General features: G+C 44.0%; 1 protein-coding gene across 1 annotated transcript; it reads left to right on the forward strand.

The window, feature by feature from the left end:
* Positions 1-1,938: 1,938 nt before the first annotated feature.
* LOC127575976 (ras-related protein Rap-2a) lies at positions 1,939-8,641 on the forward strand. The gene has a single exon (XM_052026292.1). It carries the CDS (start codon positions 1,944-1,946, stop codon positions 2,493-2,495), a length of 552 nt encoding a protein of 183 aa, XP_051882252.1. The 5' UTR covers positions 1,939-1,943; the 3' UTR covers positions 2,496-8,641.
* The last annotated feature ends 2,701 nt before the right edge of the window (positions 8,642-11,342 follow it).

Raw genomic sequence — 11,342 nt, forward strand, 5'->3', positions numbered from 1 at the left:
GTAATCTGTCCTAACACTGCAGGCAGAGTAACTTTTAAGCTGATGGGTGCTTCGGGTTATCATCTTAGACCATGCTGTGAAACTTCTGTATTTGTGCGAATCAGTGCTTTTTGTCAGGTATATTTTAACTAGGAAAATGAGTGTAATCCTTTGCTGAGCAGAGTTTCGGAGCTCCGCTTTCCGGAGCCTGAGCTCTCCGTGATATCGTGCTACAAAAAAGGCTGTCGCCCTTTTCCGCGACAACAACCTTCCGGCCAATGTGCGCCGGACCCCACCACCCCGGGGGGACGTGTGTCCTCCGGTCCTTCTACTTTGAAAGCCCTGCCTCTGCAAGGGAGGAGAGTGCAGTGAGGGGGCAGAATCTCCTCCACCAGCAGATAGCAGGTAAGAAGTGGGCCGAATGGCTGGTTTCTCTGCTGCAGAATCCTTTGCAGATGAAGGGCATTGGAAATAATTTATTTCTGTTGTCTGGGAGTCCCACAGCCATTTGCTGTGGGTGCTTCTCTGCATCCAGTTTGCTGGCCCGGGAGCCACACCTGTCAATCAGGGCGTTCCCATGGCGACCGCATCCGGCGCCGCACCTGGCGACCGGTCCCACCGCGCCCTCTCCCGATTGGCTGACTGCTGGAGGCGCCGCGTCCAATCGGTGGCTGGATCCGTCCACTTCCGGGAGAGTGCGGCCGCCGATTGGTTGACGGGCGTCACGTGGTGACGGCTGGCCGGAGCGGCCGGCCCAACGCGGCGCTCCGATTGGTCCGTGTTTGGCCGGTAGGTGGGCGTGGCTTACAGGCAGCTGCGCCGTGATTGGGTGGCTGCTGTTCACGGCTGGAAACACTCAGCTGGTCGGGCAGCGTCTACGGAGTGAGAATCCGGACAAGAAATCATCGACCTGAGGCGTTCCGACCGCTGCCCGACCGGCTGAGTCTTTCCCGCAATTTTCGTGTTAATTTCTCTTCATTGCCGCTCGGTCAACCCGAGCTGTGGGCGGGGCCAACTCCGTTCTCCACTCCGATTGGACAACACGTCCTTGACGGACGGCCGCTGGGACAATGGGAAGGGAAGAGGGCGCGGCCGGCGGAACGCCGCGCCGCGATTGGCTGACGGCTCTTTGACGGACGGCGAGTCGGCCAACGAGCAGAGCGAGGAGGAGGTCCCGGCGCGGATCCCCTGCTCTGATTGGTCACCCGGGCGGCTGACGGACGGCGGGGGGGGGCGGGGATTCCGCTACGGTGGCCGGCGAGCGTCACGTGACGGGCGGAGAGTCCCCGCCCGAGAGAGAGGGAGAGAGAGAGAGAGAATGGCGGCGCTGAGGGGAGCGGGCGGCTGAGGAACGGCGAGGTCCGAGGGGGAGGCGGCAGGAGGCGGAGGCGGAGGAGGAGGCGGCGGCAGACACTCGGCCGGCGGTCAGCGAGCGGGGGACGGGGGGCGGAGGATGCGGAGGAGCCGGCGCTGCTCTCCCTGAGATCCGGCGGGGACCAGGCGCCCGTCGCCCTCCTGACGGGCGGGCAGGCCCCGAGGCCTTTGTCTTCCAGCCGCCCCGAGGCCGCGGGAACGGCCGCCAGATCATCCCCCGCCCGCCCCCACCTCACCCGCCTCATTTACTGCCCCACTTCCCATCCCTTAAAGGGGAGGGGGTCGGTGCTTCCAGTCTGCCGACTTTTAATCCTTTAAAGGGGAGTGACTCCAACCTGGGGGTCGGTGGAAGGTGGTGTTGCCGACTTTTAATCCTTTAAAGGGGAGTGACTCCAACCTGGGGGTCGGTGGAAGGTGCTGCTGCCAATCTTGCCGATTTTTAATCGGTGACCTTCCGTTTGGCCGACTTTTAATCCGTTAAAGGGTCTCCCGGGCAGCCGTCAGTGAAAGAGCAGGTTGGCTCCAATCCATTGGCCTTTGGTTGGTTCAAGGAGGGTTGGGGGGGGGGGGGGGGGGTTGGGAGGGAAGTCATGAGGGAGTACAAGGTAGTGGTGCTGGGCAGCGGGGGTGTGGGCAAGTCGGCTCTGACGGTGCAGTTTGTGACGGGCACTTTCATCGAAAAGTATGACCCCACGATTGAGGACTTCTACCGCAAGGAGATCGAGGTGGACTCGTCGCCCTCGGTGCTGGAGATCCTGGACACGGCGGGTACTGAGCAGTTCGCCTCCATGAGAGACCTGTACATCAAGAACGGCCAGGGCTTCATCCTGGTCTACAGCCTTGTCAACCAGCAGTCGTTCCAGGACATCAGGCCCATGCGGGACCAGATCATTCGTGTCAAGCGCTACGAGAAGGTGCCCGTCATCCTAGTGGGCAACAAGGTGGACTTGGAGAGCGAGAGGGAGGTATCCTCGCTCGAGGGACGAGCCCTGGCCGAGGAGTGGGGCTGCCCTTTCATGGAGACCTCGGCCAAGAGCAAGACCATGGTGGATGAGCTGTTTGCCGAAATCGTCAGGCAGATGAACTATGCATCCCAGCCTGACAAGGACGACCAGTGCTGTTCTTCCTGTGTACTGCAGTAAAGATGATAAAGCAAACATTGAGACCAGCTCGAATCAGTCCTGTTTGGGAGAACTGCACCTTCTCCTAGCCTGGGAGACAACTAGATTATTTCATATTGCTGTTCCAAGAAGATGAAGATATCGACAGAGCTTTATGACTAAAATGAGATTAATCACCAATCACCGCTCTTGCTGTGTCCTGCAGCAAAGGAAGTAAAGCAAACGTCTTTGGTTGACACAGACCCTGAAACACTTTTATGTGGGAGACCTACACCTCCTCGCCAGGACGACTAGATTATATCATGTTGCTGTTCTGGAAGAGGATATCATCAAGAGCTCCATAAATGAGCAGCGCTGCTCCTCCAGTCTCATTTTGTTGAAAACTAAAAGCAAGGGTAATTTTTGTTTAAAACCAATCTCAATTGGCTATGACAGCATCATCCTGGGAGAACTAGACTGTAGCATCCCATTATGGAAAAAAGCAAATAACAAGAGTCTTTCAGAAGTATAAGATTGAGGATAAGGGCCAGTGTTTGGATCGTGTATGTGCACTGCTTTTATAAAATCCCTTTTTTTTAAAAGAATAAACAAATAATTTGATAACAAGGTTGAAGCCCACACTTGACAGGTCTGGCTGCCCTCTTCTGACGTGATGCCAATGAGAAATTTAAATCTTTATTTTAAAGAGGAGAACAGTCAGCCGAACATTCTTCTACAAAACCAAAGTGGGAGAGTAGAGACTTGTCAGTCCTTGTCTTCTGCAGTGAAAGGGAAAACAGCCTGTGTGTCCTGCCTGGTGCATATGTGAAAGAGGCAACAGGCTACACACTGCTGCTTTTCAGAGAAGGAATGGAGAAACCAGTGAACCTTTTTAACTCTAGAGCCAGGAGAACAGTGATGCCATGGGCTTTTCTTCAGGGTTCCATCAGTGAGCACAAATTCTTCCTCGGTACATTATGTTGGACGTTAACAATCAGTTCTCTAATTTCAAGTGTAATGCAGGAGAAATGATGGACATGAAGTTGCTCTGTTAAACCAAGAGGAAATGAACAAATCAACTGTTGATCCACCAAAATGGTTGTATCAAACAAGAAGGAGAATACTTTTAATTCACTTTTTTATTTTGTGGGTGGCATATTAATTGCTCTGCATTGTGTTGGTGCAAGCCCTTAGTGGTGATCTTGTGTGGCTCTGCAGGGAGCGGGAAGGGGTTTCAGCTGGGTGGGGGGAAGCAAAGGTTTTCTCTAATTTCTGTCTTGCACAGGGGAAGATTTAAATTGTCAAACTATAATTTGTTCCAAGATCAGCACTAGCCAACTCTTGTGAGGGAGTGGAGGGGGAGAAATTGGTTTTGTGCAACTTCCAGATTTGGCTAATTACCTGCTTTTTCAAATAGTGATTTTTTTTCAAAAATGTTGTCCTCCAAATGGTTTTTAGATAGCAAATAATTTCCATTCCTTGTGATTCCTTGGAGAAAGGAATCCAAGACTCTTTTCTGTGAGGAATACCAGAGGCCAGATCAAAAAGATGTATGAATGGGAAGCTAGTAAATTGTTTGCTATGCAAAGACATTTTTTAAGAAGTCACTGTTTGTGCAAGATAAGGAAATTAGAATCCTCCTTTAGCCAAAGGTGGGAGCAGCAGGTTTTCCACTGCCCTGGAGATGAAGATTCTTGGGTGAACGAAATAAAGTGGAAAGTCCAGCAGCCTTTGTTTTCCAGGTCTGGGAGGTGGGAAGAGGTCCTGTTCTAAATGGCTGCCTGTGATTAGGATGGCAAAAGTGCGAGAGGTTGATCTCCAGTGAAGAGAAGTCCTCGCACCATCTTTGTTCATGCAGCAGTGGGCAAGGAAGAGTTGGGGGGGGGGGGGGGTGGTGGGGTGGTAAAGGTACCTCTAAAGTTGGCAGAAATCTTCGATTAAGTTTGGAGACTGTGCCGAGTAGAGGGGGCTGTTGTCTCCCATGCCCACAAGCGACTTCCATCTGCTATCAGACATGTTTTAATGGGTGTAGTGGTATGTGGAGCTCAAGGGGAATGTGTGCCCTGAGATCACCTGTATCATGACGGCAATGTCTCAAAATTCCACAGCATTCAAGTAGAAATAAAAAAATATATCACAGAACTGCAGTCAATCCAGACAAATGTGATTCAAATTCTTGTAATTGCACGTTGAGGAAATAACATATTGCATTCGCTGCTTGACTCTGTAGAAATGGAAGCATTTTGAATTAATCAATTTTTATGAACTAGAAATTATTCCCCTGAATTTCCTTCTTTTCTGATGCAGAAGTGGCAGAAATATATTTTCTTTTATGAATGGTGCTCAATACTTTAAGTATTATGGGGATTTTTATTTTTAATCTTTGAACCAAGAATATAATGTATGCATGGCAGAATACCAGATCATTACTAAAGTCTTACATTGAAGCATTCTGTAGTTGTTAAAACTGAGTGCAGTAGTGAAGTGTTTTGGTCACTGCTGTCTTATTTTGCTTTTAAATATGACAGTTGTGTTTCAGGAGCATTTTATTTTCTGTCTTTAAAAATGGCATTGCATAAACCAGCAGTTGGAATCGTGAAGTTGGTTTTCTCAAAAGTCGATCCCTACAAAGAGAATAGTAACCAGAATCTCCATAAAAGTGGTAACCTTGAACAAACAAAACTTGTATGTAGATTTGATGCACCCTGTATTCAGCTTTCGCCACAGGATTTCTTACGGAATGCATTATTTGGGTTTAAGGATGATTATCAAGTGAAAGTCTGAACAGGTTTCTGTGTGCACCCATTACAAGCAAAACGGCTGGATTCACTGGGATTTTTTGAGGTTTTCCTGTTCTGGGGAGCTGTTCTGACCCTTTCTAAGGATGACTTCCTGCATCGTCAACGGTATGTGGTGGATTGTGTGACTTCAACTGTTGGAGAAAGATTTTAACTGCAAGTTACAAGTGCAGATTTCTTTTATTGGGTGAAAGGACATCGCTGCAAATTGGGATCGTTTATTTTTCATTTCTGGTATAATAAACTGAAGATGCAGTAAGTGGGGATCCACTCTGACGTTTTTGTGAAGGATGATGGCAGCCTTAGCCTCGTGTGGACATTTTTTTAAGCATTCAGAAATATATTTGGTTATCGGTATATCTCAGCTTAAGTTTACATTTTTCAAACAGTGTCTTGCATTGTTTTTATTATTTACCTGAATCTTAATGTGTATTTACAGCAAAGCTTCATTTAATTTTTAATATTTCCCACCCCTTTAAAACATCTGTGTGTGGGCAACATTCTTTGCAATGTAGATAATTTAGTTGGGGCTGGCATAATATAGTTTTTAAACTGTTCAATAATGCTGGCTTGATTTAAATTTCTAAAACGCAAGTTTCGCTATCACTTCAGGTAACATTTTGAAGAAAGTAGTCTGTGCATAAGGACAGAAGACCTGCAGGTACACATTGCTATAGTGAATGCAGACAGTTCTTTCAAATCTATTGCTTCCTGGAATTGGATGAGACCATTTGTTCCAGGAAATGGTTATCATTCTAAGGAAATAACTTTAATGGGAGTTGTAAAGGGACGGGAATGATTGGGGGGTTTGTGTCTAATCTGCACAATTGCCACGAGATAATTGCCCAGTTACCTCTCATTTGGCTGTAGTTTTCCTTGGTGGGTCACCTCCCACATAGTGATGCTAATATCATTTTTTAGAATGTTTACTTCCCACATTCCAACATCGGGCCTCATACTGCAAAACTCCTCTTTAGTGATTTGTCTGATCATTTTGAAACTAGCCTGCTTTAAAAACAATCTGTCTCTTAAGATGGATGATGGGAAAGTAAAGTGGCTAGTAAGTGAATTTCCTCACATTTCTTTGATGCACTGACCTAGTCTTTCTGACTAATAATGTGGCAAATTGGCCAAAACACACCCCTTTCAAATTTGATGAGATGTTGTTGTACATTGGTCTAACTTCAAACTTGGAAATGTATATTGAGCACGTAACAAAAAATATCACAAGCCATTGGATTTCAGTATTTTAAAAATCTTGAGGATGAATAGATTAACGTCGAATGTAATTGCCACAAAAATGCAAATCCTGGTGCAATTGGCAGTTATTCTTTCAAGCTTATTGGAAGAGCTTACTGTTCGCTTATGTAATAAGTTGTTCCATTGAAGGAGAAAACATGTTACCTGGTGCCTGATTGGATGTTCCCAATGCCATGAAATGTTTTCTGGAATATAAATCCCATTGTGTGATTGGTATTGTGGTTAAATTCTATTTATTCTCTGAGCTTTCCACCAGAACTTGAACTAATTCAAATTCTGGATACTCTTGCACAGATCAGTCTTAAACAATATGGAACAAAGCAACAACTGGGCAAAATCACAAATTGAAATTCTCTTTCCCAAATGAGATATAACTGAATTTGTCATAGTACAAAAATAACATATTCAAGCCAAAATTATGAATTGTTTAAATATTTTCAAAATCCATAAATCTGCTTTTATCATATTATGTGGCGGTAATTAATTCCTGTTACATGCATGATATCTGTTATGTTTCTTTTCTGGGAAAGGATTTAAATCTTGGTGCTAGTCCACTGCTTAGTTAATGTCACGAAGGACCCCCAAAGCCAGGTTGAACAAGACCGATTTAAAATGCTGCTTGCTGTGGTGTTTTGCTATAGAGCAACAAGAACCCTCCAAATATCTGGGTCTGAAAGTTCTTGCAAACAGTTGGTGTACACAGGTTAGAACAGTATTTGGTTATGTGACGTGTATGCTTAAGTTGTGTCATTGATAATGTAACGTTTGTGGTGACTGGATAAAAGGAGCTATTCATCAGTGTTCTTATTCCAATTTTGTCTTTTTTTATTTATTTTATGAAGTTGGATCATTTGGAAACCTCAATGTTTTCGTAGAACCTACTAGCTGTATTTAAACACCGTGTCAGCTAGTGAGCAAACATGAAGGGAAAAGCCAGACATGTCAAAACCTCAAGCTTGAATTTATTTGTAACTGCCTCCAATATGTGGATGTAGATGCTCATGAAAATATTGGAACAAATGTGAGTAGCCTGCACTGCACTAGATAAAACCGCAGTTTGCTGGATGAACTGTTCGCATTTCCGTTGGTCTGTTAAGTTTGGGGCACATTCCGTTTATTCCCCCAAATCTCTGACCTTCAATATCTGTTGGTTTCCAAAGATGTGGAAAAGACCAGTTTGCTTGTTGAGAAATTTGGATCGGATTAGTTTGAAGGAAATGTTTGGGGGTGGGGGGGGGGGGGGTGTGGGTGGTGAGGATTGTAGGCAAGATATTTATCCTTTGGTGAACCTGTGTGGGGAAACCTCAATGTTTGTGATCTAATCAGATATATTTAACATTTTATTGCCATTCTGTATCCTGGCTACAAATTCACTTTTGCTCTGTTTTATGATTAATTTCTGGAAGTTTAGGCATTAGCTAATGGAGAAACAGTGACATGCACAGTTAAATCCTCCTTGAAAGAAAGATTTGAACTGTCCTCTGTCAGCCATTCCCCAGGTCATGAATTGGTTGCTTTCCTCTGTGGATTTAAAAAAAAAACTCCCACACATTAGTTCCTCTGACCGTTCCAATGGAATTCACAGTCAAATTAGTGTTTCCCTTAAATTTGTGTTCACAGTTCTGATTAAAAACAGTCAAAATAGAAGCAGCAACAGACTATGTGATCCTCAAGCTTGTTCAGGCATTCAGTAAGCTCTAAGTCTTCATTGTTAATAGGGCAGCCCATCTCGACAGGGCCCCCCATTAGCTGGCTGAATAAATCATCTCTATCTTTCCTCTGCACATCGTCTGTTTAATGCTCACTTTTCCCGGCAGCAAACCACCTTAGTACCAGAATCACATCCGTTATTCTTACGGGCCCTACCATCTTCCTTAAACTTAAGTTAGGCCTGTCTTCCTTTTAATCTCTGACCCTAATTCCATTTTACTGCCCAATTTCCAAAAATCTATCTTGGCTTTTGAATATAGTTAATGACAGGCCATGCACAGCTCTGAGACAAAGCAATCCGGATATTCACAGCCCTTGGAGTAAAGAAAATCTTCACATCGGGCTTAAATAGGTAGCCCCTTACCTTGAGTCTGTGTTCCCAAGTGGAGTCGTTTTCTTTCTCCCCTGCTCTCACCACAATCAGATAATATTCTCATCTGTCCTTTCAGACCACTTTAGTCTTCCAAGGTTTTAATAAGGTTGCCCATTGCTCTGAACTCCTGAGTACATAGGCCCACTCTGCTCTTGTAGGACACCCAGGACTTGATCCAGTGAACCATTGGAAGCACTCTGCAGGGAGTCTAAAACTGCACCGTATTCTTTCTGTGGTCTCACCAAAATCCTGTGCAGTTGGAACACAATTCCCTCCCTCCATTGCCCCTTTGCTGTTTGTGCACCAGGGTCCGGTGTCAGTAGCTTTCCTGCAGGACTGTTAATTGAGAGACAAATGCCGGTGAGCAGTCGAATTTCACCGCACTTGCAATAGTGCTTTGGGGTTTTTTATGTCCACCTCTGACACTGCAGCATTTCCTCAGTAATGCCCTGAAGTGTTGGCCAAGTTTTTGTGTCAAATGGTGCTTGAAACAGCAGACTCCTGAGGAAGACCGGTAAAATAGTGACTCCCTAGATAAAAGCAGCCATTAATGATGCCTAACAGCAGCTTCATATTCTTGGTCAAGCTACTGCTTGATATCTTGCAAAGGTGAGAGTTTTATTCCTGATTCTTTTCTATGTATTGGGTGCTGAAATGTATGTAAAAAAAAAATCCCGATCTCTCCACACACACACTTGCTAAAAAAAAAATCGGGATAACATTAGTTATTCACAGCAAAGAGATATTCTTTACCTGGAAACACATCTTACTCCGAATTGGAAGTGTCTAGGCACTGAGCAGAAATAGACATGATGAAGCTTTACGCATTTTTGGCCTGCGATTTATCCCCTTAATGAGATTTTTGACAGAAGCCTTGTTTTGTGTATGTGGTAAAAATAATTAGAGATAATTGCAGCAATCCTGAATTGATCGAAAGAAAAACCTTGTTTCTTCCAAATGCAATTCTTTTAAAAAAAAATAGGTCTGTCACTAATAGAATGTATTTGGTTTAATTGTAAAGTAGTCCTTGGCCACTTTGTGCTCTGACGGAATAAATGTAGCCTTGTGAATTGTGCCATTTATAGCAAGTCTGCAGTGATAGAACTTTAACGAAACCACTCCATCAGCAGTCTGGCTGAAAAACAATGGTGTTTTCCAAAGGAAATCAGCCCTGTTCATTTAGGTGGGTAAACTAATGCAGAAATCCCTTCTCATTTTGTCCAAAATTTTCTTAATCTCTACCAATTTTCTGAGAAGATGAGGTTTTGACACAAGTCCAGCTTTGCCACTTGCATTTGTTTTGCAATGTTAGTGAAAAGGTTTGACGATTTTTAGTCGGGGAATACTTGCTGTTTTCCACAATAAAAAGTGTTTGCAGGAACTTCACAGCTCCTCAAACACGGCATGCACTCGGGTGGTATCCCTATTCTTGGCTAATGCAGGGGAGGTAGACGTTTAGTCTATACACTGGGCAAAGTGCTTGTGTTTCCTGTTTGATTTTTCTCTCCCAGCAGATGCTGCCTGACCTGCCTAGTAGTTCTAGCATCTACTGCTTTTAATCTCTGTTCTTGTGTTGGGACGCATGGAAGTCAGCCCACTCGGTAGATATTTGTTCTCAATTACTTGCTGTCCATGTACGTAAAAGAACCATTTCACCTTCACACTGGGGTTTATGGGAGTGAATTAAGCCACTTTTTTCATTTTAATTTTGTAATGTGAATCCTGTAATCGGGAGTGACACAGCTAGTAAATGCAACAAACAACACCCAGTCTAAAGTAATGGAACAAGTCTGTGTTAAGTCATAGGAGGATAAAGATGCTTGTAGTTTGCTTTCACCTAAGGAGCAATAACTGCTTCATGTGCTGGTTTTAATGTATTTTACTGGAATGATATAGCACAGTTGCTATTTATTGATGGGTTTTTAAACAAAATTAGAGCTGAAGGAGTCTGCAAATGCACAATTAAATCTTGAGCCTTTAAAACTTTAACAGCAGGTCCATTTAATTAGTCTCTCCTTTAGGAGACCATGATCAAGGAGATTTAGTGTCCATTCAAAATCCTGATTTGCCATGTGTATTCCTGTTGCAAAGTAAAAGCAAAGCAGTCATATAAACTGATCCCATTGAGGTTTGTATGTTGGCTCACACATTGCATTTGTTGTTAATCTTTCAAAGATTGGCACTGCTGGGAGGGGGAGGGCGAAAGTGGAGCTATTTCCTAGCTACCCAGATAGCTACCGTAGCTCTTCGGTAAAGTTTGATCCAGTTTATTTACCTTGGTAAAGAATGTTGCCTTAACAGGACACAATGGCTTGGGTTCTGGTTTTAGCTGTAATGTATTAGAAAATTGTTTACTTTCCTGTTAAAACCAAAAAACCAAACCACCATTTGATAATAAAAAAAATTCTATTTTGTATTATTTTGGCTTTAATGGTTTCCTGATGCTTTTTTTCTAGTATTTTGTTTGGTTAACTTTGAGTTTTAACATATATTTTTGGCGCTTCTCTGAAGTGAATTAAGACATAACCTTTTTGACAGTTCACTGTCGAGCACTAATGCAGTTGAATACTTAATGGCACCATTTTTACCAGGTGTTGACTGTGCTATAGCCTTGTTTCTGAATTAAGCAAGAAGTGTAAATATAATTTGATGCAAACATGTCAACTGTATTTGGATTTAAATTATTTTAACAAAATTAAATTTTATTTAATGAAATCTAACCTGTTCTTGTGCCTTAATGATTAGGTG

Source organism: Pristis pectinata, chromosome 11, assembly GCF_009764475.1.
Source record: "Pristis pectinata isolate sPriPec2 chromosome 11, sPriPec2.1.pri, whole genome shotgun sequence".
Classification (NCBI taxonomy): Eukaryota; Metazoa; Chordata; class Chondrichthyes; order Rhinopristiformes; family Pristidae; genus Pristis; species Pristis pectinata.